General features: G+C 35.6%; 4 protein-coding genes and 2 long non-coding RNA genes across 7 annotated transcripts; 3 read left to right on the plus strand and 3 right to left on the minus strand.

The window, feature by feature from the left end:
• Positions 1–1,813: 1,813 nt before the first annotated feature.
• LOC103507133 (replication stress response regulator SDE2) lies at positions 1,814–3,487 on the minus strand. Of its 2 annotated transcripts, none has more exons than XM_026822080.1 (2): positions 3,331–3,487; positions 1,814–2,512 (listed from the first exon to the last, which is right to left on the minus strand). In XM_026822080.1, exon 2 carries the CDS (start codon positions 2,510–2,512, stop codon positions 1,862–1,864), a length of 651 nt encoding a protein of 216 aa, XP_026677881.1. In that variant the 5' UTR covers positions 3,331–3,487; the 3' UTR covers positions 1,814–1,861. The 2 variants fall into 2 exon arrangements, with proteins under 2 accessions (XP_026677881.1, XP_026677880.1); XM_026822079.1 differs by lacking the exon at positions 3,331–3,487 and adding an exon at positions 2,671–2,747 and having other exon boundaries at positions 1,814–2,598.
• Positions 3,488–3,784: 297 nt separating this feature from the next.
• Positions 3,785–7,552, plus strand: LOC103507147 (acyl carrier protein, mitochondrial-like; the record flags this gene model as incomplete). The annotated part of the gene is made up of 3 exons (XM_026822086.1): positions 3,785–3,869; positions 6,563–6,720; positions 7,469–7,552. Coding segments are annotated over exons 1-3 (327 nt in total), but the record flags the coding sequence as incomplete, so codon positions are not given.
• A 7-nt stretch (positions 7,553–7,559) lies between these two features.
• LOC113466553 lies at positions 7,560–8,147 on the minus strand. The gene is made up of 2 exons (XR_003390920.1): positions 7,980–8,147; positions 7,560–7,864 (listed from the first exon to the last, which is right to left on the minus strand). It is a non-coding gene; the product is annotated as an uncharacterized LOC113466553 (long non-coding RNA).
• Positions 8,148–8,160: 13 nt separating this feature from the next.
• On the minus strand, positions 8,161–8,786 carry LOC113466554. The gene is made up of 2 exons (XR_003390921.1): positions 8,488–8,786; positions 8,161–8,373 (listed from the first exon to the last, which is right to left on the minus strand). It is a non-coding gene; the product is annotated as an uncharacterized LOC113466554 (long non-coding RNA).
• Positions 8,787–15,867: 7,081 nt separating this feature from the next.
• Positions 15,868–17,193, plus strand: LOC108252132 (probable basic-leucine zipper transcription factor S). The gene has a single exon (XM_017443197.1). It carries the CDS (start codon positions 15,868–15,870, stop codon positions 17,191–17,193), a length of 1,326 nt encoding a protein of 441 aa, XP_017298686.1.
• Positions 17,194–17,290: 97 nt separating this feature from the next.
• LOC103507148 (uncharacterized protein PF11_0213-like) lies at positions 17,291–26,588 on the plus strand. The gene is made up of 6 exons (XM_017443198.2): positions 17,291–19,127; positions 19,379–20,545; positions 20,665–22,844; positions 24,266–24,465; positions 24,539–24,731; positions 26,400–26,588. Exons 1-6 carry the CDS (start codon positions 17,291–17,293, stop codon positions 26,580–26,582), a joined length of 5,760 nt encoding a protein of 1,919 aa, XP_017298687.2. The 3' UTR covers positions 26,583–26,588.
• Positions 26,589–26,844: the final 256 nt, after the last annotated feature.

The raw sequence follows: 26,844 nt of genomic DNA on the forward strand, positions 1-26,844 counted from the left end.
GCTCGGACTATTGGCTTAGGTTACCTATTGTTTCTACAGTTTATCACGGGAGTGGTAACTTTAGCAAGTTGTTACGACTCCTATGCCAAAATGTTGAAACAATAAGCTAACCCAACAGTCCGAGCCTATCATAACCCGGTACATAACCACGACCTAATGGTGAGTAGAGAGTGAGTGAGTAAGTTATATTAGTGTCCGGCGTTATTATAGGGCTAGGTTAAACGCAAAAAGGAACTTTCACAAATGAGCAGTGACCAGTGTTATTATTGGGTTAGGTTAAACGCAAAAAGGAACTTTCTCAAATGAGCAGTGATCAGTGTTATTATTGGGTTAGGTTAAACACAGAAAGGAGCTTTATTTTTCATTGTCACGGCTTTTGAATAATTAGCAAAAGAACTACTCTTTCCAGAATACTTAGTAAGAGAGTATGATCCTAACTCCCTTTACCACTACACCTTGGGGGTTGAAGACAGCTACAGGTTTTAGGATACAACTCACTGAGTAGTTCCACTAAAAAGAGTTCGTAACTCGCTCACTCTTTACACATCTCTAGTAGATTGACACATTCCATTTTTATATTGTTCAAGTTCAATTGTACACAGCAATCAAATATCATACGTAATTTTCAAAGTGATTGTTGAGATTAGAGTTTAGGATAATCAGATTTTTTTTAGTGGTAGGAATAAAATTAGCGAGTTTTTGCAACCCAAATTAGCGTTAACTGAACTCTTGAACGTTATTTTACGAAAACTCGTTTCTGCACATAAACAGAATAAATGATAGAGTTTTCGTCAAATAACGTTAATGGTGGATTTCACCAACGACTTAATGGGAGAATTTTCAATGGTAAAAAAAAGAGTTTTTAAGATTATCCCAAGATTTAAGAGGACAGAATAAGAGGGAACCAACTGTTAAAATAACAAACTCTCTCTGGGAACTGACGCACATACCTAGTATTTACAAGGCAGGTGCACTACCTTCCAAGGAGTTTTTAATGATCCAAACAGGAGTTTTTAAAAATTCCTTTTTGGATCACTAAAAACTCTTTTTTGGATCATTAAAAACAGAGTTTTTAATGATCCAAACAGGAGTTTTTAAAAATTCCTTTTTGGATCACTAAAAACTCTTTTTTGGATCATTAAAAACTCTTTTTTAGATTATTAAAATATCCTCTTAGGATGATTAAAAATTCTCCCATTAGGTAAATCTCTCATTAAGTCGTTGGTGAAATCCACCAGAGTTTAGTTTGGGACACTTAATTTTGGTCGCAAAAACTCTCTATTGTATTTTCAAAATCCCTCTAAGTTTTGTCCTACTAGGAATATTACAGGTGTTTGTAAAATAATACATATTTATCTTGACGATTTTTTTTTGTTTGTTTGTCAAACAGTATTTGTAAATGAACTACATAATTATTAGATCTGACACTTTTGATTTAAAAGTTTCAAGTAGGTACATGGTACATACCTACTACATAGGCAAACTGTGACCCTTGGAGGTTTCTTTTATCACACTGTCTTGGGCTGAATATGCCCAATCTATTTGCCCCCCAAGGAGAGCTAGTTCCAAATATAAAATCTACGGTTAAGCATAACTATAAACTTAGAACAAAAGTTGAACATTTTTCCCCCACTAGTACAAAAGATACAATAATTTATTGTAACCTACCAAACTCATCTTCCATGGCCATAATGACTTCTACGTGATCTAGTGAGTCCAATCCTAGGTCATTGATGAAATGGCTTTCTGTTGTCAGCTGGAATTGAATAAAATTTGAACCGGGACAGCTATCTCACGTCGTCCGAGCTCATCTCAGCCCTGTTCATAAACACACCCTCTATGTACATTCTGTCTATTTTCATTACGTTGCTAATGCTATGGCTTTCTCATCATCAGAATCATCATCACTGTCATTGATTGCATCTAATTCATCATCTAGTAATGTTTTCTTTCTAATTTTCTTTGCTTTATTTAATGTATTTGTTCCACTTGTACCCGGTTGTTGTTTACGTTTCAACCCCTGCTCTAACGAATCACTCAGCTTCTCACTCAAATTTGTTCTCTCTTCATGATAGGTTTCATCTTTGAACTCATGTTTTGGTTCCTCGAGTAGCCGTTCAATTTTCTTTTTCTTCTTTTCAACCTTTTCCTGTTCCCTTTCTTTTTGTTGAGATAGCCAGGTTTTCAGACGTTTCTCCTCGTTGATGTCACGAAGTCTGCGACCGCTTAAATCTCTGCATGCTTCACGATTGGTTGTCTTTTCAATTTGTGCTCCAATGGCACGCAGCATGGATCCAAAACCACCCTTACCTCCAAGGATTTTGGGTGACAATCTGACCACTCCGTGATTGTATAGAGCCTGCTGGTCAAGACGCTTTCCATTGATTGTGATGCAAACATCGTCTTTAGATATTTGTATTGACTCTAGGATAATATCTTGGAGGAGAGCACCAGAAATTGAAACTGAATCACTCGGTAAGAATTCAGAGATTTGAAAACTTGAATTTAACATTTTTTCAAACTGCCAAAGTTTTCTCGAAGTCTCTTGATTACACAGAACACACACAAGACTGTGTTTTGATAACAGCGAAGGAATAAATAATTAAATATTTTTTGAGCTTAAAATCAAGTAATTAAATAGCTCGTTAAACGTAACAAACAAACAAACAAATAATTAAATAAAAGAGATTATTAATAATTTAAATGAAATGAATTTTCCTTAAAAAGATCCTTGATTTCTAGAAAAATAGAACTTGAACTTGCGTTTTTTGTTTGTTTTTTTGCTGCCCTACAAAAAAAGAATGGCAACGCTTGTTTACCGTCATTTTCCGACGATCGTGTAAACGAAGTTTTCTTCGCATAAACAAATAAAGAGCTAAAAGAGCGCCATAACGCCATTTTTTAAATTTATAATTAAGAAGAAGTTGTAAAAAAATCTGGATTTTTTGGAAAAAGGAAGAGAAAAATCCTCTTTCAAGCCCTTTCCACACCATTATTGTGGATTAGTGTTTCCTTTCGCATTACAATACAATCTGCATTAAGAAATGGAAGAAAGGGAAGCCATCCAGTCTACCGAACAAGATTATTCATTCATGATTTTTGGAAACAATCCTGTACAAAACATCAATGGTAAGTGGTTAAAGTGTAGTAGTTTCCGTTGCCAGTGTTGCCAGATGGAAAAAAAATATATCCCTAGATCGAAAGAAAAAAGTCCCTAGATTTTGGAAAAAGTCCCTAAATTCCTATAATAATATCTTGGAGGAGAGCACCAGAAATTGAAACTGAATCACTCGCTAAGAATTCAGAGATTTGAAAACTTGAATTTAACATTTTTTCAAACTGCCAAAGTTTTCTCGAAGTCTCTTGATTACACAGAACACACACAAGACTGTGTTTTGATAACAGCGAAGGAATAAATAATTAAATAAAAGAGATTATTAATAATTTAAATGAAATGAATTTTCCTTAAAAAGATCCTTGATTTCTAGAAAAATAGATCTTACGTTTTTTGTTTGTTTTTTTGCTGCCCTACAAAAAAAAAAAAGAATGGCAACGCTTGTTTACCGTCATTTTCCGACGATCGTGTAAACGAAGTTTTCTTCGCATAAACAAAAAATAAAGAGCTAAAAGAGCGCCATTTTTTAAATTTATAATTAAGAAGAAGTTGTAAAATAATCTGGATTTTTTGGAAAAAGGAAGAGAAAAATCCTCTTTCAAGCCCTTTCCACACCATTGTTGTGGTTTAGTGTTTCCTTTCGCAATACAATACAATCTGCATTAAGAAATGGAAGAAAAGGAAGCCATCCAGTCTACCGAACAAGATTATTCATTCATGATTTTTGGAAACAATCCTGTACAAAACATCAATGGTAAGTGGTTAACCGTTAAAGTGTAGTAGTTTCCGTTGCTACTTACCAATCGTATACCTATTTGCTCCTCTCAATTCTTGGTTCAGAAAAATTCTGGACATTCAAAGAGGCAATTGCTTGAGCATCATGAGCACTTTAGCCCCTGGAAAGAATATGGATAAATTCCTACCTATGTGTTTGAGAATTTGTGCTCCAAAATCCTGTTTCTGTGGGAAGACCAAAACCATGGAAAAAATCATCCAAAGCACCTTGTAGAAGAATCAAAAATACCTATCAACTTAGATCTTAGATATTAAACTATTGCGAATTTTTCTTCTGAGAAAAATTTGCCCAGGGTTGGAATCGAACCCATGACCTAGGTACCTAGGAGGTGCAGAGTGCTAGTACAATGCGCTAACGGCTGGCCCTTACGACGATACAGAGTGTAAATAATATGTACTTACCTACCTAATACTACCTAAGACCTGAGTAAACAGTGTAAACTGGGTGCATATTTTACTAAACTTTAATTGGAGATTTTCCGCCGCGTAATCATCCTTTTTTACTTTGTTTCAGAATCAAGCAATGTAAGTACATACCTCAGAAGGAGCTGCAGGGCAAATAGCCACCTAAAAATGAAGTAATGAGTAAGACTAGTTGGTAAAAAAGCAATAAAAAGATTGGATAAATAAATCCATGAATCAGAACCAACTAGGGTTTTCTTCTTTCCCATAGTAACAAGCTCACTCAGAAAAGATGCTCCAAAGGGGTCAAAATCCAGAATGTTTTGTCCTGTCCCATTCTGGAGTTGACTTGGAAAAATCACAGACGCACTACCAACTAAGCTAACTAGGCTGGCTAAAAGAAAGGCTAATAGGTTTAATTTGAAATTTACTAGTCGTTAATAAACTTTTAATCTTCTTCGCGCTAGGGCGCGGGTTCGATTCTCGCCCGGGGCGGATTTTATCCTGATGGGATAATGTTCGTTCTCGGAACGGCTGGCTTTCTCCTATCCTGTCTTTTCATTTGATATTATCAAGCTTTATTTTTTTCATTTACTGGTTATCTTCTTTCTCTTGGTTTGTTAATTTATTTTCTCTCCATACATTTTTGAATTTTTGTTCTTGCCATATTTTGATTTTGTCTAGGATTAGATTACAAAATACCTTTACATACAGAAATTAATATTATATTAATATTTTATACAACTACATATTGAAAAAGGTGTTTTTCATTTACTATTTTTTCAAGAGGTTTGATAGAGGAAATAACGTGCTAAGGGCTTATCGTCCCGAAATCGCAGAGAGAAGGAATACAGGATAGAAGAAAGCCAGCCGTTCCGAGAACGAACCTTATCTGTTTAGGACAAAGTTCGCTCCGGGCGGGAATCTAACCAGCAATTTAGCGTTTACAAGGCAGACGCTCTACCCTCCAAGCTAACTAGGCTTCCTTCATAAAAAATAATATGTAAAAGGAAAAACACGTTCACTTAACGGTCAAATTTTAAGAATGACCGAAACAAAATTGTATTGGGTAAAGGGTGAAAATGTACATATTAAAAAAAAAAAATAATCTTCTTCTTTTTCTTCACCTTTTCCCGTGTACAGACGGGGTCGGCGTTTTTCGTCACCCGCTCAATCAGCCCTAACCAGGGTGATCGCTTTGGGCTGACATTTGGTTTTGGCTACAAATTTTATGAGTGGGTGCCCTTCCCTCTCAACCTTTGCTATTCCTTTAGCAAGGGAAATTCAGACTGGTATACTCCCTGTTTAAAGTCCCCCATTAATAAACTTTTAATAATATCAATTAATTAGCCGCCAGCCTAGTTAGCTTGAAGGATACCGCGTCTGCCTTGTAAGCGCTATGTCGCTGGTTCGATTCATGTCCGGGGCAAACTTTCTCCTAAACAGACATGATTTGTTCTCGGAAAACTGAAGGACTCACTTGAACTCAAACGCATCCACGAATGCCACTCTTATTCTCTGGACTAGCAACTAGTTTCTGTACAATAAAATCGTACGTACAAAATATACAAGGTTCATCTAATGTAGACTTACAATGAGAGGGTGTTTATTTAAGTCCTTACCAATAGAGATAGAACATTCCGTGGTCGGATAGGACCAAAAAGTCCCTCTACTTCAGCAGTCTAAACACTCTAGATTTGAAGTTCTCGAGTATTTTTAAAAGACACCGTAAAAATAAACACCCCCAACACAGTGGAAAACCAAGGAAAAAACATATAATAATTATATCTACAAACAAACAAAAAAAAATCGTCAAGATGACCACTACCTCCAAGCTCCAAGCATACGAAAGTGTTTATTTCCATTTCCAAACATGCTACAAGGGCTAAAAACACTCTACTTGAGATTTTAGACTCAGGCTTTAGGCAAGCCACTCATGTTCAGACTGTATAAGGGACCTAGGTCTCAAGCATCTTTCACTACACATGTTCCCGCAGTCTGAGAATGAGTGGCAGGCATTAGAACTGTCAACATTACTTGCAGTCTTGATAGCTTGGAAGGTAGTGCACCTGCCTTGTAAATACTAGGTATGTGCGTCAGTTCCCAGAGAGAGTTTGTTATTTTAACAGTTGGTTCCCTCCTATTCTGTCCTCTTAAATCTTGGGATAATAAGACCTCTGTTGTTAGTTTCCTCTATTAAATCTCTCTTTTTTTTCTTGTTTCAATAAAATTGCATACACATGTAAAGAGTGTTCCATCAGTTTTCCATTTGTTCTTTAAAGGTGACATATTGCAAATCTTCATTTGAATCGGCTGATGAAGCGCCTCCAGGGAAACCAACATTCAATGAGGTCACCCAACGTGTACTCAAAGTTGTTAAAGCCTATGATAAAGTTACCGCAGACAAGGTAAACATCTATATCTTCTTTTGTTAAATTGTTCAATTATACAATATGTGTGTTTTCAGAACGTACGGCAGAGCCACGTGGCGTTGGATCTTGACCTAATCAAACAAAGAGTACTTCTAGTTTTGAATCTTTATGACAAAGTTGATCCAGCCAAGGTAGACACTTGTGTTTTATATAATTTATTTATTACTTACAATGTTATTTGTTAACATTGCATTAGATTGGAATGTTTGGATTTGAAAAGTGATCTAATAATGAAATTGAATTACATACTGAAATTCCATTTCTTGACATGTCTCTTTGATTGTGATTTTTTCATGAATGATTTCCACTTCAAATTGGTACCTAGGTACTAGTGCAATAATATTACCTTTAAGATCTTTGTGGTACTTATGGAATTCAAATATTCCATCAAGCATAAACATTTTTAATATCTTTGAACTGGTAATATAAGTCAATTTTTCAGGATTAACTGGAGGGAAAGGGAAATAGTATCTTGTAATTTATTGGTTTTCATTGCATACATATATAAGATCTTTGTGGTACTTAAGGAATTCAAATATTCCATCAAGCATAAACATTTTTAATATCTTTGAACTGGTAATGTAAGTCAATTTTTCAGGATTAACTGGAGGGAAAGGGAAATAGTATCTTGTAATTTATTGGTTTTCATTACATACGTATGAAAGAAAAGTGTTTAAAATTTTTTGTGCCCCCCTAGAAATGATCAAATTTTATTCAATTCCAGCTGACAACAGAAAGCCATTTCATCAATGACCTAGGATTGGACTCACTAGATCACGTAGAAGTCATTATGGCCATGGAAAAACAAAATTGTATTGGGTAAAGGGTGAAAATGTACATATTCTTATCGACATTTATACCATGGCAATCATGAATAAGGATAACAAACATTTCAAATTACATGGTTAGAAATAATACTAAAGTACAAAGGTGTTAAAATGATCCCCTAATACAGCAAGTCAAACTTTGCTCCAAATTAAATAAGAGCTCAAATGGAGGTAGGAAAAACAGCCAAGATTTGAGCCTGCTACCTTCATGTTATGTGACAAGGCCGTCTATCTCTTGTAGCTTTGATATATTCAGACCAATCTAGATTAACTTAACTTGGAAATTAGATGACCTTTGTAAAAAATTCGAGCCTGCTACCTTCATGTTAAGTGACAAGGCCGTCTATCTCTTGTAGCTTTTATATATTCAGACCAATCTAGATTAACTTAACGTGGAAATTAGATGACCTTTGTAAAATAGAAGTGCTTCCTGATAAAGTGTTCTAACCAAAACATTTTTGAGCTATTACCGTTGATGTGGCCCCAAAACTGAAGGTAGTTAGTTATCTTCGCACTAAGTGTCATATCTGACACCTGTGCAGCAGATCTTCAAAATAGTAAAGCAGATTTTATCGATTTGAGCCTGCTACCTTCATGTTAAGTGACAAGGCCGTCTATCTCTTGTAGCTTTGATATATTCAGACCAATCTAGATTAACTTAACTTGGAAATTAGATGACCTTTGTAAAATAGAAGTGCTTCCTGATAGTGTTCTAACCAAAACATTTTTGAGCTATTACCGTTGATGTGGCCCCAAACTGAAGGTAGTTAGTTATCTTCGCACTAAGTGTCATATCTGACACCTGTGCAGCAGATCTTCAAAATAGTAAAGCAGATTTTATCGAGCTATTACCGTTGATGTGGCCCCAAAACTGAAAGTAGTTAGTTATCTTCGCACTAAGTGTCATATCTGACACCTGTGCAGCAGATCTTCAAAATAGTAAAGCAGATTTTATCTACATAACAAGTAAACGTTTTCAAAGCCTCTTCTTTTAAACTGATAATTCTTCAAAGTGAAAATCAGATTCAAGAATCTACAGCTTTTTTATACTCTACATAATTTGTTTACAATAATTCAACTTGTGGTTTGGATTCCTCGCAGAGGACCCTGGTATTTACTCGTACACATCCTCCCTGTCAGCAATGTAACGGATGACATCTTTGACATGCAGCAGTTTCTCTGCATCTCTGTCGGGAATTTCAAAGCCTGAAAATTAAACAGTATTTGTAAATGAACTACATAATTATTAGATCTGACATTTTTGATTTAAAAGTTTCAAGTAGGTACATGGTACATACTACATAGGCAAACTGTGACCCTTGGAGGTTTCTCATATCACACTGTCTTGGGCTGAATATGCCCAATCTATTTGCCCCCCAAGGAGAGCTAGTTCCAAATATAAAATCTACGGTTAAGCATAACGTGGTTATGATGGGCTCGGACTATTGGCTTAGGTTACCTATTGTTTCTACAGTTTATCACGGGAGTGGTAACTTTAGCAAGTTGTGTACACATGTTCCAGCAGTCTGAGAATGAGTGGCAGGCATTAGAACTGTCAACATTACTTGCAGTCTTGATAGCTTGGAAGGTAGTGCATTTTTTAGCCGAAGAAAAAATATTTTAAATGTTAAACGAGAGATTTTCATTATTTATTTTTAAGCTTAACAAAAAAGAGGAAAACGATTCTAGTCTCCATTTTATTAATTTTTATTCTTTCCCAATACCTACAGAATTGTGTAGGTAGGTATTACTGATTGCATTAACCAAAGTCCCTTATATTGTAAGGAGTTCAAATATTTTGGCTTCCCTGAGGTTCGAACTTTGCTAGTCTGATTGTTATTTTTTATTTATTAGGAAAGATCCATTATTATTATAGTTTTTGTGTTCAATTTTAACCTTGTCTAGTTTATCCGCCAACGAAAATACTCAAATCCCCCTAGAATTTTGAATCATTATTATTATAGTTTTTGTGTTCAATTTTAACCTTGTCTAGTTTATCCGCCAACGAAAATACTCAAATCCCCCTAGAATTTTGAATTTCACAAAGGTGCTCGGCCTGATATCAATGTCGTTAACAATTCTGCTTTCCCTACGAACCTTGACTTGTCTGAAAAGCTACTCCATCTCAGCGGATGTACCTTAATCTCAAACGGTGCTACCGATCCAAAACCTCAAACGATGGAAACCAATGGAATTTTGAATGTAAGTTTGTTTCTCTTAGATTTAGATTAGATTTATCTAGGTTTGCATATATTTGTTTTTTTTTTCCGATCAAAATAGAGATCAATATTTTTTTATACTTGAAATCCCTCATGTGTTCTATTTCGGTTCTTTGTAAGTTTATCTTCCTTGATGAGGGGGGGTATTCCATGAACGACTTCTCACTCAAAACTTTCCACTTCTCAATTCGCGTATAGATTTTATTTTTATTCTGTGCTAAATTGCCGATCAAAATAGAGATCAATATTTTTTTATACTTGAAATCCCTCATGTGTTCTGTTTCGGTTCTTTGTAAGTTTATCTTCCTTGATGTGGGGGGGTATTCCATGAACGACTTCTCACTCAAAACTTTCCACTTCTCAATTCGCGTATAGATTTTATTTTTATTCTGTGCTAAATTGTAAAGTGTGGACCAAAGACGTCAGAATTGCTTTGTGGAATAACCCCAAGGTCCAGGCAGATTTTTTTTTTTTTAATTAAATCAAAGCTATACCATATGAACGTATATTGTTTCAAGTATAGGTACATACTCGTATGGCTCACCTCCTGTAGGTATATTAATAAAACTATATTACATAAAAAAAAACTTTCTAAGTTGGAAGAACCAAGTAGGGTTCCCATGACCGCTGCCGAGTTCCCCCCGCTACGCGCTGAATGGGTGCAATAGTCCTACAGAATGGACTCCGCACACAGGAATTTCATCAGAAAAGACCCCCATGTCAATGTAAATTGTAATCCCCCGTTGAATAGCGAGGGATTGGGTCACCTCTACAACAATACATACGACTCACCTCTGACGCTCACCTTCTCTCTTTCAGGGTAAACACATGTAAATGAAAAAAATAAAGCTTGATAATATCAAATGAAAAGAAGAAAAAAAAAATCATAGGTAAATATAAAGAAAGAAAAATACTGATGGAAGAAAAAGGAGTCATAGTCAGTTCTTTTAAGAAATTCTGTGATTTTTCCAAGTCAACTCCAGAATGGGACAGGACAAAACATTCTGGATTTTGACCCCTTTGGAGCATCTTTTCTGAGTGAGTTTTTTCTACAGAAAACAGAACACACCAATGACCAATTCTTAAGGGAAGAACATAATAAAAGTATAAACGAACAAAAATCCACAAAATCTCTTTAAATAAATAATAATAGAACTTAGATTTATCCTACCTGATATTGGTTGCATTATCTTTCTACCTACAGGGAGTAACGAAATCGGTGTCGGTACCATCACATTTTTAAAACCATAATTATAGTCAAGTAAACAAATCTTATTTATTTATTATTTTTTAATTAATACAAATTCGCCAATAATTGAGTAGCTCTACGAAAAAAAAGGGCTTTTTTAAAATAGAAAACTGGATAAAATGACCTTTCTTTCTTGTCAACTTAACTAATGGAAGTTCTCAATTAATTTTTTCAACTTTGGTAGAAGTATCAACTAATGAAAGTTCAATTTCGTTACCCCCTGTTTGGATAAAATCTAAAATACATACAGACTATAGTTATGAATGCCCAAATAATATGAGTTCTGTTTACGTATAAATAAAATCGGTGTCGGTACCATTACATTTTTGAAACCATAATTTTATTATAGTCAAGTAATTATTATTTTTTAATTAATACAAATTCGCCAATAATTGAGTAGCTCTACGAAAAAAGGGCTTTTTTAAAATAGAAAACTGGATAAAATGACCTTTCTTTCTTCAAGTCCTCAATGAATTGTCAACTTAACTGATGGAAGTTCTCAATTAATTTTTTCAACTTTGGTAGAAGTATCAACTAATGAAAGTTCAATTCCGTTACCCCCTGTTTGGATAAAATCTAAAATACATACAGACTATATTTATGAATGCCCAAATAATATGAGTTCTGTTTACGTATAATGTATCGGAAATATATGAGGGAAATGTAGAGATCACAAATATTTTCTGCAGAGCGGAATTCGTGGGTTCGAGTCCAAGAGGGGGCCTTAATTTTCCCCCTTCTGAATAAAAAGAAAATAAAAATCACGGTTTGTCTTGGGGAAAAAATGTCTTGTCTAGAAAAAAAATCACGGTTTGTCTCCGGATAGATGAGTTGTTTGTGCCATTCTTTCAATGATTTTTTAGAGGTTTGATAGAGGGAACTGTAACTGCTAAGATCTTATCGTCCCGAAATCGAAGAGAGAAGGAAGACAGAATAGGAGACAACCCTTCTGAAAACGAACCTTATCTGTATAGGATAAAATCCGCCCCGGGTGGGAATCTAACACGCGACCTAGCGCTTACAAGGCAGACGCACTACCAACTAAGCTAACTAGGCTGGCTAAAAGAAAGGCTAATAGGTATAATTTGAAATTTACTAGTCGTTAATAAACTTTTAATCTTCTTCGCGCTAGGCCGCGGGTTCGATTCTCGCCCGGGGCGGATTTTATCCTGATGGGATAATGTTCGTTCTCGGAACGGCTGGCTTTCTCCTAGCTTGCCTAAAGCCTGAGTCTAAAATCTCAAGTAGAGTGTTTTTAGCCCTTGTAGCATGATTGGAAATGGAAATAAACACTTTTGTATGCTTGGAGGTAGTGGTTTTAGATCTAAACACACATGCAGAATATTACAACTGTCAAATCAAGCTCTATCAATTTTTTCCCCAAAGTATCATCTTTACTTTTAAAACTAGAGAAAAATATCTGGTAGTAAGCAGTTATTCAGAATTGTTATCAGAACGATGATTTTTTTGTACTTGTGAACCCTCAAACCTGCCATGTGAGTTGGTGTACATAGTACATCCCTGTCAAGCATAGACAACTCGGAAATAAAGGGCCAAGAGTTTCGTAAGTTTCTAATGGTATTTATGAGGTACAAATTATGATGCCATTTTTTAAATTTATAATTAAGATTTAAGAAGAAGTTGTAAAAAAATCTGGATTTTTTGGAAAAAGGAAGAGAAAAATCCTCTTTCAAGCCCTTTCCACACCATTGTTGTGGATTAGTGTTTCCTTTCGCATTACAATACAATCTGCATTAAGAAATGGAAGAAAAGGAAGCCATCCAGTCTACCGAACAAGATTATTCATTCATGATTTTTGGAAACAATCCTGTACAAAACATCAATGGTAAGTGGTTAAAGTGTAGTAGTTTCCGTTGCTAGTGTTGCTACTTACCAATCGTATGTACCTATTTGCTCCTCTCAGTTCTTGGTTCAGAAAAATTCTGGACATTCAAAGGGGCGATTGCTTGAGCATCATGAGCACTTTAGCCTCTGGCCGTGGTTATGAACAGGGCCATCGTAGGCCATCGTCGGCCTTTTTGCGTGTAAAGTTGGCGGGAAATTCGAATTTTTGAGCTACTTACCAATCGTATACCTAAATTCTGGACATTCAAAGGGGCGATTGCTTGAGCATCATGAGCACTTTAGCCTCTGGAAAGAATACGGATAAATTCCTACCTAGGTATGTGTTTGAGAATTTGTACTCCAAAATCCAAACCTATAATCATCCTTTTTTACTTTGTTTCAGAATCAAGCAATGTAAGTACATGCCTCATGGAAAGAATACGGATAAATTCCTACCTATTTGTTTGAGAATTTGTACTCCAAAATCCAAACCTATAATCATCCTTTTTTACTTTGTTTCAGAATCAAGCAATGTAAGTACATGCCTCAGAAGGAGCTGCAGGGCAAATAGCCACCTAAAAATGAAGTAATGAGTAAGACTAAGTAGTTGGTAAAAAAGCAATAAAAAGATTGGATAAATAAATCCATGAATCAGAACCAACTAGGGTTTTCTTCTTTCCCATAGTAACAAGCGATCGAAGAAGAACTGAAACTGAAGTTACTGAAGTCATTTAACATTTTTCAATTTTCATTTTTCTTTTCCTGATTTTTTGTAATTTGTGCTTAAATTTGCTCTATCTCCTGCAATCCATACCGTGATCTCAATAAAACTTTAATCTACCTACCTCCACAAGTGAAAAATACCCCATCAAGATGGCTATGAGTCAAAGGCGAGCTAATGTTAGGCTACCACCTGAAGTGAACCGTGTATTGTACATCAGAAATTTACCTTACAAAATCACTGGTGATGAAATGTATGATATTTTTGGTAAATAGTGTGATTTTGTCTTCAGTAGAAGATTGTGAATCAATAGTGAAGTCCATTACAACTCCTCTGAGTTTCAACATAAACTCCAGCTCAGGAGTCAATGTGAACAAACAAGAAGTAAACACTTGTAATGCTTTTGAATCAAACCAAGTCCCTGTGATGCATTTTAATCCTCCCAAGATAATGTCTTCAGAATACCAAGGATGCCAGAATCAAGCACATACTTTTTCTCAAATCAATTCTTCAAATGATAAAACATTTTCTTTCACTAAATGTTTGAACTTTGTTCAAAGTAAAGAACCAACTAGTAACAATAAGAATAATTTTGAAAATATATTATCTGAAGAAACAAATTCTGACTTTGTTCAGACGGAACATCAATACATAAATGAAAATGATAATTTTGAGAAGAAGATTTACCACTTTGATAGTAACAAAGATGTTTCTGTTGATTCTAAAAATGATGTAACAAATGGATCTTTAACATCATCTCAGGAAATTAGTAGAGTGCATGACCATTTGTTAACCAAAAATACTTTGGTGCCTAATGAAGAAATAGATAAAACAAGAGCTATATCAGAAAGAAATCCTTCTAATATCTTTATTTTCGATACTAACTCTTCTGTGAACTCAAGAAGGGATGACTTGAATTTCAAAGGTATTTCAAAATCTGAAGATGTTATTTTATTTGAAGAAAATTCAATAGTGAAAAATCATGATGTGAATTGTTTTGAAAACATTATTCAACCCCCAAATGCTGGACAAAATGAAGACACTATCCAAGACTCATCAGATATATTTGATCATATTATGAACAAACAACCTGAACATGCAATTTGTCCAAAAAACAATATCTATTCAAATCAAGATATTAGTGGAGATGGGTTGGAAAATATAAACATAGAACATTTAAATGAAAATAGTCTATCAAGTATTGAAATCAATGAAAAGTTAAGTGAAGATTTGTTGAACAAAGAAACTAATATAAATTTATACACAACAAATTTAACTGCAAATGCTGGACAAAATGAAGACACTATCCAAGACTCATCAGATATATTTGATCACATTATGAACAAACAAACTGAACATGCAATTTGTCCAAACTCATACAATAGGAGCACAAAAAACAATATCTATTCAAATCAAGATATTAGTGGAGATGGGTTGGAAAATATAAACATAGAACATTTAAATGACAATAGCCTATCAAGTATTGAAATCAATGAAAAGTTAAGTGAAGATTTGTTGAACAAAGAAACTAATATAAATTTATACACAACAAATTTAACTGAATATATGCAGCCCACTGGCAGATTCAATGAACCACCTGGTCCTAACATAAGGACAAGTATTGATACATCCGATTCCCTCATCAATCAAAATGATAACATCAATAATAGTTGCTTCAGTATTGAAAAGTCGCATTCAAAACAAAGTCAAAATGTGGATTTACAAAATATGTGTGAAAAGATTAGTAATAACTTTGAATGTGGTGCAACAGATATTTTTCCAGAACATTTACCTGCATTAACGAACGTATTTGTTGAAAACTCGACCATTTTAAACAGCAATTGTAATAAGAGTGAAATCATATCAACCATGGATGTTACTGTAGAACCTAAACCTGGCTCAGAAACAAGGAATATTATTTCAAATAATAACTCATGTCATCCCAATACAACCAGTATAGACACAAGTGACCTGAGTAATATAATATTAAACAATGATATATTTACCTTGGATACCAAGAATCAAAGTATACAACAACAGATATTTTTCCAGAACATTTACCTGCATTAACGAACGTATTTGTTGAAAACTCGACCATTTTAAACACCAATTGTAATAAGAGTGAAATCATATCAACCATGGATGTTACTGTAGAACATAAACCTGGCTCAGAAACAAGGAATATTATTTCAAATAATAACTCATGTCATCCCGATACAACTAGTATAGACACAAGTGACCTGAGTAATATAATATTAAACAATGATATATTTACCTTGGATACCAAGAATCAAAGTATACAAACAATTAGAGCCCACTGGCAGATTCAATGAACCAACTGGTCCTAACATAAGGACAAGTATTGATACATCCAATTCCCTCATCAATCAAAATGATAACATCAATAATAGTTGCTTCAGTATTGAAAAGTCACATTCAAAACAAAGTCAAAATGTAGATTTACAAAATATGTGTGAAAAGATTAGCAATAACTTTGAATGTGGTGCAACAGATATTTTTCCAGAACATTTACCTGCATTAACGAACGTATTTGTTGAAAACTCGACCATTTTAAACACCAATAATTGTAATAAGAGTGAAATCATGTCAACCATGGATGTTACTGTAGAACCTAAACCTGGCTCAGAAACAAGTAATATTATTTCAAATAATAACTCATGTCATCCCGATACAACCAGTATAGACACAAGTGACCTGAGTAATATAATATTAAACAATGATATATTTACCTTGGATACCAAGAATCAAAGTATACAAACAATTAAAGAAACTTACAACATCGGAGAAGAAAATGCAGCCCTAATGATAGACAACCATGCTGATGGTTTGGTTGAGCATATATTTCAAGTCGCACCAAAACCATGCTTAGAACATGAGATGCAACATCACATGAACTTTACCAAACAGAAATCTATTGAACCAGAAAGAAACAAGTTGCACACATTAAAACTGATTGAATCAAATTCAATGAAAACCTCACAAGATTCAAGTGAAGATTTCAAATGTGGAAATGAAATACTTGGTGACAATGAATTACAAAGTATGGATGATATCAGTGAACATTTTAACACAAAGCATGTTGAGATGGAAATTAATGATCTGTTTAATAATGGACCTGAATTTACCACAACAATTCGAGCAGGAACATTGTCTCATGATATCCAAGAATCTTCAAATCCCAATACACATCAAGAAATTATTTCAGATACCAGTAACATTGAAGAAACTTCAAGATCCCTGCAACTAGCTTCAATCCATTCTATTCAAGAAGAAACTGTCCAACATCAGAACATTGTTCATCATTCAAATTCAAACAAAACTAAGAAACCCTTTGATAGTGCAAAAAAGAAAACCAAAAGGAAAGTATTATGTACAAATAAAGATCTTAACCATACACAACTTTCCACGTTGTCTAAACAAAGTGTTCATTCGTCTGTGGAAAATAATCATACAGTGGTGTCAATGTTTAACAGTATGGAAGTCGCCAATAAATCAAATGTAAAAACCATCTCTGTTCAACCTGAAAATACCATTGATATTTTCAATAAACCGAAAGTGAAGATTTGAAATGTGGAAATGAAATACTTGGTGACAATGAATTACAAAGCATGGATGATATCAGTGAACATTTTAACACAAAGCCGGAGAAGAAAATGCAGCCCTAATGATAGACAACCATGCTGATGGTTTGGTTGAGCATATATTTCAAGTCCCACCAAAACCATGCTTAGAACATGAGATGCAACATCACATGAACTACTTTACCAAACAGAAATCTATCGAACCAGAAAGAAATGAGTTGCATACATTAAAACTGATTGAATCAAATTCAATGAAAACCTCACAAGATTCGAGTGAAGATTTGAAATGTGGAAATGAAATACTTGGTGACAGTGAATTACAAAGCATGGATGATATCAGTGAACATTTTAACACAAAGCATGTTGAGATGGAAATTAATGATCTGTTTAATAATGGACCTGAATTTACCACAACAATTCGAGCAGAAACATTGTCTCATGATATCCAAGAATCTTCAAATCCCAATAGACATCAAGAAATTATTTCAGATACCAGTAACATCGAAAAAACTTCAAGATCCCTGCAACTAGCTTCAATCCATTCTATTCAAGAAGAAACTGTCCAACATCAGAACATTGTTCATCATTCAAATTCAAACAAAACTAAGAAACCCTTTGATAGTGCAAAAAAGAAAACCAAAAGGAAAGTATGTACAAATAGAGATCTTAACCATACACAACCTTTCACATTGTCTAAACAAAGTGTTCATTCGTCTGTGGAAAACAATCATACAGTGGTGTCAATATTTAACGGTATGGAAGTCGCCAATAAATCAAATGTAAAAACTATCTCTGTTCAACCTGAAAATACCATTGATATTTTCAATAAACCAAGTAATGACTCCAATGAAAATAGAAACAAGGTAATAGAGTCAAGTCAAGAAACTAAAAGTTTGAAATTACTCTCAAATTGTGAACATGTGGATCAGAATACGACATCGGAATGTATGGAAATATCAGAAGAATTTAAAGAACCAAGAAAACGAACAATACTGAGTTGCTCCCACTCAGAGCAAATGAATGAGCCACCAGCTAAACAAATCAGGCTTGATAGCAATGCTATTACAAATAATGAACTTATTGAAAAATTACCCCAATCTCATGAAAATAGAAACAAGGTAATAGAGTCAAGTCAAGAAACTAAAAATTTGAAATTACTCTCAAATTGTGAACATGTGGATCAGAATACAACATCGGAATGCATGGAAATAGAAGAATTTAAAGAACCAAGAAAACGAACAATACTGAGTTGCTCCCACTCAAAGCAAATGAATGAGCCACCAGCTAAACAAATCAGGCTTGATAGCAATGCTATTACAAATAATGAACTTATTGAAAAATTACCCCAATCCTGTAGTGCAAGCGATTTTACAGAAAAAACGCCTGCACCAGTTAGTAGCAGAAGTAAGAAAGAACAAGTCCTGAATAAACTAAAACTAATATTGATAACTAACAAGGATGTCAATTTAAACAATGAACTTATCAGCTTAAATGAAGACGAAGTATTACACAATTCTCATATAGTTAATGAAGATTCCACTGAAAAATCTATGACTATTGATGAGGATGATGGGAAATCCCTCATTGACAATAGTAAACTATTGGACGAGGAAAATGAAACGCTCATGGGATCTCAAATGTTGGAAAATATAGAAATGTTTAGTAATTTATCCGAATATTTCAATATAGATCAAAACAATGAATTGGGTCAAGAATTGAGCAATGAAGAAAATACTCCAAACCCACTCTCTTCAACTGAAAATATAGATATTACTATCGTTTCAGAGATAGTTGAAGACAAAAAGAGTCAATCTAAATTACCAAAAACAGTTGAAGTAAATAAAAAGAAGAAACTGTCTTGTAAACAACAGGTTCTTAGAAAAGTAGACGATCAAAAAATATCGGAAGTAATATTTGAAGGTGAAAAAGGAAATAGTGATGTAAATTTGAAATCAAATGTTAAAAAGAAAATTATAAGACCGAAAATCTTGAAAAATATAAGAGATAAAATACCGAACAAAGATGACGAAAGTATTTCAAAGGAACAAATTGCAAACAAACCGTAATATCGGAAGTAATATTTGAAGGTGAAAGCGGAAATAGTGATGTAAATTTGAAATCAAATGTTAAAAAGAAAATTACAAGACCGAAAATCTTGAAAAATATAAGAGATAAAATACCGAACAAAGATGACGAAAGTATTTCAAAGGAACAAATTGCAAACAAACCGAAAATTATCAAGCAAATTTTCGGCAAAAGTTCAAATAAGGTCGGAAAAACTTCGAATAAAAAGTCAACGCCTCAATCTCATAACCAAAGTCTAGAAGATGATTCGAAAGGAAGCCACAATTTAACTGTAGATAAACGTGAACCTAAATGTATTGTTGAAACCTACACTAAATCATTGGTAGAAAAGATCGAAGACTCTACTAAAATCGACTCCCGACCTAAATCAGGAACTCAATTTTCTATTGTGAGTAATAAGAAAGATGTCGAAAAGACTTCCAAGCCAAGACCGATTTCTTCTAGGAGTAGAAGTAATAGCAATGACTCCAACCATCGAGAGACCAAGAAAAAATCCAATGTAAAACCTGCTCTACCGTTAGTTCACGATAATCCATCTCAAGAGAAAAATGAATCTTTGACAACCTTCAATCAATCACTACACTTAGCTCCAAACAAAGATAGTGCAAACAAAGTGCTACCCATCCAAAACAAAAAAATCAGTGTGAAGTCGAAAGCTAAAAAGAAAAGTAATGCAACGAATGAAAAATCCTCAGTTGTACCTGAACTTCATAAGAGCACACAAGAAGTTACACAAAAACCAAGCAAAGCTAAGAAAACAAAAACTACACCTTTCCAAACTACGAATAAAAGTTTGAATGCTCAAGTTTCTCATGTATCTTCACAAGCGAGAACTGACTCTGTGGGTATCAACAAATGTTTGTCTGATAAAGGAAAGGATGAAATAGACAATAATCTCAATATTGCTGATCCAACACTCCCACCATCTGATATAACAGAGAACGAAACTGTTGAAGTGTTAACACATAAAGATATCGAGTGTCAAACAGACGAACCTCCTGAGAAAGAACTATTCATACTAAACAAATCTTCTCTATCTGACGGATATAATCCACTGAATGATCTCATTATAAATGATCAATCTCATCCTAAATTCCTATATAAAACAGTAGCGAACAAATTCATCTTGTTGAATGAACCTCTGAAAGAAGTTGCATTTCCCGGAACAAATATCACTTTCTCTGCAAGTGAAACATTGCTGAAAGGAAAGAACAATGTGTATTACAACGGAGTGAACAGTTTAAAAGAAAACAGTACAGCCTCGAGTGTGAAAACGGTAGAATCATTTCCCTCTTCATGTTCTACTTTGATTAATTCAGTCAGATCTATTGAACAAGCGAAGAATATTGATGTGGATAAAGCCTATGACGAGCGAAAAACAATGTTTATTACAACGGAGTGAACAGTTTAAGGGAAAACAGTACAGCTTCGAGCGTGAAAACGGTAGAATCGTTTCCCTCTTCATGTTCTACTTTGATTAATTCAGTCAGATCTATTGAACAAGCGAAGAATATTGATGTGGATAAAGCCTATGACGAGCTTCAAGTCATTGAAACCTATCCAGTACGAAATAAAGAACCAAGTTGTGTTCTGAATACTAAAGAGCAACTGGACATTGCACTTGGTAGTAAACATTACGAAACAATACCAGAGGTGAGCAACGATCACTATCTCAAAGAAGTGAGAAATAATATGGTGACTAATGTGAAGAACAAGGAAAAGAATAACTATGAAATAGCAGTGGAGCCGAAAGACATAAAACAGGATATAAAAAAGAAACCAAAATACATAATCATGAAAATGAACGGCGAGGATAAAGTTTATAAATTGGTAGACGATCCATCTTCAAATGAAATAGCAGAGAGTAAAAAAATATCATCTAAGAGACTTCACATAGTGAAACCTTCATCTAAACCTCATCAAGTTAATAAACAGCAAACTAATTCCATCAAACCATCGATAGACCACAAAAGCAACGTCCTTCAACAGGATGAATCCATTGAATATGGTGGAAATACAACATTTGAACATGTTGTACATTCTGGACACGAGAAACAAATTAAAACTCTGTTGCCAAGAAAAAACCTTGCGATTGATTCAAACAAAACCATACAAAAGCTAAACAACGTGGAACCACTGCAAAATATTGCTAAAAGCATCGCACCAATGACAGCAAAAACAACTGCAGTGGCTCCAAAATTGACAGCAGACCGAACCACGATCAAAGAGCTAATAAACAAAGTAAACGCAGCAAAAAACAGACAGAACAACAGTCCAATCAAATCAAACGTACTGTTATCACAAAACAAGTTCGCGAACCAATCAGATTCGTCGACGTGTATGCGTATGAAAGAGGTGGATAGAAATGCAAAGACATTGAAGTCCAATCAGATTTCGAACACCAAGCTAATAACGAAACCATTGCCTCTGTCAAAAACTTTAAGTGTACCAATCAAAAATAAAATCGTCAGAATAGTTCCCATGTATGCAAATAAAGGACCAAGGAGAAAATCTCTGGAGGAAAACCAAACGAACTTCAACTTGAACAACAATACTTTGCCTTTGAAGCAGATCACATCTAAGCTGAAAGACTCCCAAGGAAATAATCACGATACGTACAAAACTATACAAATCAAAAACGGCGATGGAATGAAGACAATAGTGATCAATAACAACAAAAGTCAACAGGATTCGTCCAAGTCGTTACTGGAAACCAACAAACTCATTCTGGATATACTGCACAAGAACAAAATCAAAACAATCATATTGGGATGCAAAAATAAAGAAATATTCAGGAAAGATCTCAGCCAAGAGGAAACCACTTGTCTAGAAGACGGCATTCGGAATGCTAACGGACACTTTGTTGAAGAAGATGTACACAATCTGAATACTATCCGAACTGATGAAACACACAATAAAACGTCACAATTAAATGACCATCCAAACGATCTTATTGCGGAAGAAGACTCGAACAGAAAAATAGATGCCACAGATGACCAAAAGATCGAAGTAGTTACTCCAAATAAGAACCGAACTTTCGACAGTCTGGAACTTCTCAAAGCTATCTTCAAAGATAAGAAAAGTATGGCCGAAGATACCAACTATGAAGGAAGACGACTTGAAGGAAACACTAAAATCATGCAAAAAAAAGATGACGGAAAACGATTCGAGGACTTAAACAAAGTTATTCAAAAGAAGGATCAAACACTTGAAGACATCCCAGAAGCAAGTACAAGGATAAAAAGTGTTGAAGGGGAAAAGGCATTTGAAAGAACGGCTGAACAAGATCAAATGGAGATTGACTTGGTGGTTGTGCCTGTTGATGGCGAAGAAGAAAATGAAGAAGCAATTGGCGAAGAAGGAAATGAAGAAATTGGTGATGAAGGGATTGATGAAGAAATTGGCAAAGATAAAGATGCTGGAGATGCAAAAGCAGTTGAAACCTTGGATGCCGTCTGTGATATCATCAAAGTGTACAAGTGTAAGCGTTGTGCGTTTACCCATGACAAGAAAAACGCTTTCGTGCTCCATTTGAAGACGGCTCATGATAGAGTAAGTAAATATCTATTTTTTTTTAATTTAGGTACAGCCAGCCTAGTTAGCTTGGTTGGTAGCGCGTCTGCCTTGTAAGCGCTAGGCCGCGGGTTCGATTCCCTCATGACAAGAAAAACGCTTTCGTGCTCCATTTGAAGACGGCTCATGATAGAGTAAGTAAATATCTATTTTTTTTTTTTAATTTACTTACAGCCAGCCTAGTTAGCTTGGTTGGTAGCGCGTCTGCCTTGTAAGCGCTAGGCCGCGGGTTCGATTCCCGCCTGGGAGCTGATTTTATCTTAAAGAGATAAGGTTCGTTCTCGGAACGGCTGGCTTTCTCCTATCCTGTCTTCTTTCCCTCTATTAAATCTCTGAAAAAAATCTCATGTCCACCCAAATTCTCACATTATGTCCACCCAAATAAAACGGTGCAAAAACTCTGTTAATTCTTCATTCCAACTATTGGGTTATATGGAAAACTAGTAGTTCACTTTTACTGTGAAGAAGTATTCGTTTTCCATTTCCATACAAATCCAATAGTTATAATGGACCTTCACAAAATTACCGAGTAATTTAGGTACAGCCAGCCTAGTTAGCTTGGTTGGTAGCGCGTCTGCCTTGTAAGCGCTAGACCGCGGGTTCGATTCCCGCCTGGGAGCTGATTTTATCTTAAAGAGATAAGGTTCGTTCTCGGAACGGCTGGCTTTCTCCTATCCTGTCTTCTTTCCCTCTATTAAATCTCTGAAAAAATCTCATGTCCACCCAAATTCTCACATTATGTCCACCCAAATAAAACGGTGCAAAAACTCTGTTAATTCTTCATTCCAACTATTGGGTTATATGGAAAACTAGTAGTTCACTTTTATTGTGAAGAAGTATTCGTTTTCCATTTCCATACAAATCCAATAGTTATAATGGACCTTCACAAAATTACCGAGTTTTCAATCAACATTTCTTCTTTTTGTACCTATTTTGCTTACTTTTGTGGTTACTGGTTACACGATTACTTACACCTATTTTGCATCAAATACATAAGACCTTGTATAGACTGCGGGAGTAAAGGGACTTTTCAGTCTCATTCTACCAGTATAAGCAGGGTATATTCTATTCTATTCTTCAGACGTTGGTTGTGGACACTAAGGAGTTTGCTGTCGAAAGGACAGGAAATCTGGGAATACTAGTTCACTTTTATTGTGAAGAAGTCTTCGTTTTCCATTTCCATACAAATCCAATAGTTATAATGGACCTTCACAAAGTTACCGAGTTTTCAATCAACATTTCTTCCTTTTGTACCTATTTTGCTTACTTTTGTGGTTACACGATTACTTACACCTATTCTGTATCAAATACATAAGACCTTGTATAGACTGCGGGAGTAAAGGGACTTTTCAGTCTCATTCTGGCAGTATAAGCAGGGTATATTCTATTCTATTCTTCAGACGTTGGTTGTGGACACTAAGGAGTTTGCTGTCGAAAGGACAGGAAATCTGGGAGGTGATAAAGTGGAAGGAGATACTGAAGAAGAATCCTCAATCAGTCAGAATCTGCCTGTAGAACAAGCCACTGGTACTGGTGTCAAGGACAGAGAGTATAAGGCGTGGCTAGAGGATCCCATATGCGATCTCAAACCGTTTCGGTGAGTTTAGTAATTTGGTCCCCTCGGGCGGGAATCGAACCCGCGACCAAGCGCTTACAAGGCAGACGCGCTACCTTCCGCTCAGCACATGTGGTGTGAAGTTAGCCTCGCAGACCAGTCTGACCATACACGCTGCCTGTCACACCAGCCAAGGGTTCAAGTGCTATGAAGCAACGTGCGGCGAGGTGTTTACCAGATGGGTGACATGTACGAATCACATGCACAAGGCGCACAGTATCGATTGCGATCTCATCTACTGTCCCGTACCGGTAATAATAAGTCGTATTTTAATATCGGACTTTTTTTTATTCAATCACAGAAATTCCGCTTTGGACGTCCACACTTGCTGCCCCATTCCACTTAGATATGTATTTTCAATGGTTACCTGATCTGAACGAAGACTTCTGTGTGAAATTCTGCTATTTTTTGATGAAAAAATTCCAAGAATGAGTCTGTCCTTCATGTCAACGAGGATGTTTTAATACCTGGGTTTCTGTGGGTAAACACCATGGAATATGCTTTGGCAGTCAGGATGTTGAAGTTGAAAATTCATATCTTACAGAAATTCCGCTTTGGACGTCCACACTTGCTGCCCCATTCCACTTACATATGCATTTTCAATGGTTATCTGATCTGAACGAAGACTTCTGTGTGAAATTTTGCTATTTTTTGATGAAAAAATTCCAAGAATGAGTCTGTCCTTCATGTCAAGGAGGATGTTTTAATACCTGGGTTTCTGTGGGTAAACACCATGGAATATGCTTTGGCAGTCAGGATGTTGAAGTTGAAAATTTATATCTCCTTAGCGAAAGTGCCACAGAGAGGATGAATGAAATACCGTAGCCAACCTCAGTGATTAGCACGGTAGATCTGGAGGTTGGTGGTTCCAGACCAAGTCAAGTCTTAAAATTTAGCTTAGTGTATTAAGCGGTCTGAAATGGGCGAGGGAGGCCTGTTGTGCCGACACAGAATTTTTCGTGTCATTACTGGGACTTTATCCTTAGTTATTTCTATTAATATATAGTGTGTCCAGATCAATGTGACAGCGAAAAAATAGGCATTGTTGCCAAACATGTCACATGTGCAATGGTAGAGTATCTTTAAAAGGGGAAGGTATATTGCACAGTGCTTCCTCCGACAGTGAAACAAAGTCAGGTAAGGCGATATCCACCTTACCTGTCCTGACATGTTTTATTTAATACCTGGGTTTCTGTGGGTAAACACCATGGAATATGCTTTGGCAGTCAGGATGTTGAAGTTGAAAATTCATATCTCCTTAGCGAAAGTGCCACAGAGAGGATGAATGAAATACGGTAGCCAACCTCAGTGATTAGCACGGTAGATCTGGAGGTTGGTGGTTCCAGTCCAAGTCAAGTCTTAAAATTTAGCTTAGAATAGAATAGAATAGAATAGAATATACCTTGTTCATCCTGCCAGAATGAGACTGAAAAGTCCCTTTACTCCCGCAGTCTAAACAAGGTCCAGACAGACTGTGGGCGGTCTGAAACGCCCAAAAGCGGTCTGAAATGGGCGAGGGAGGCCTGTTGTGCCGACATAGAATTTTTCGTGTCATTACTGGGACTTTATCCTCAGTTATTTCTATCAGTATAGATAATGATGTGATTTCTCTTTACCTCAGGACTGTGACTACGTGTGCAATACAAAGACCCGACTCTGTTGCCATCTCACCAGTCATTCTAAAATAGAATAGAATATACCTTGTTCATCCTGCCAGAATGAGACTGAAAAGTCCCTTTACTCCCGCAGTCTAAACAAGGTCCAGACAGACTGTGGGCGGTCTGAAGCGCCCAAAAGCGGTCTGAAATGGGCGAGGGAGGCCTGTTGTGCCGACATAGAATTTTTCGTGTCATTACTGGGACTTTATCCTTAGTTATTTCTATTAATATAGGTAATGATGTGATTTCTCTTTACCTCAGGACTGTGACTACGTGTGTAATACAAAGACCCGACTCTGTTGCCATCTCACCAGTCATTCTAAACAGAAGCAGCACAAGTGTGAACAGTGTGGTAAAATGTTCGCGCAGAAGTGTCAGCTTGCCAATCATAGGGCGTTGCATGAGAAGAAAACCCACGGGAAAGTCAGTGGCGATAGATGGTGAGTTGGGACCTCCATGAAGTAGCATATTTTTTTTTTCTTTTATTTTTAACATTTGCGTCTTCTTCCGTGGTGTTAATTTTTGCCATGTCCCTCTTGATCTGGTCTTTCCATCTCAGCTTTGGGCGTCCTCTTCTTCTCGTCCCTGTTAGTTCTCCTTCCCAAACACTCTTGATTAGACTTTCATCATCTCTTCTTAACACATGTCCCATCCATCTCATTCTCCTACATCTGATGTTCGCAACGATATCCGGTTCATTGAATAG

This window comes from Diaphorina citri, unplaced genomic scaffold, assembly GCF_000475195.1.
Source record: "Diaphorina citri unplaced genomic scaffold, Diaci psyllid genome assembly version 1.1 scaffold291, whole genome shotgun sequence".
NCBI lineage: Eukaryota > Metazoa > Arthropoda > Insecta > Hemiptera > Psyllidae > Diaphorina > Diaphorina citri.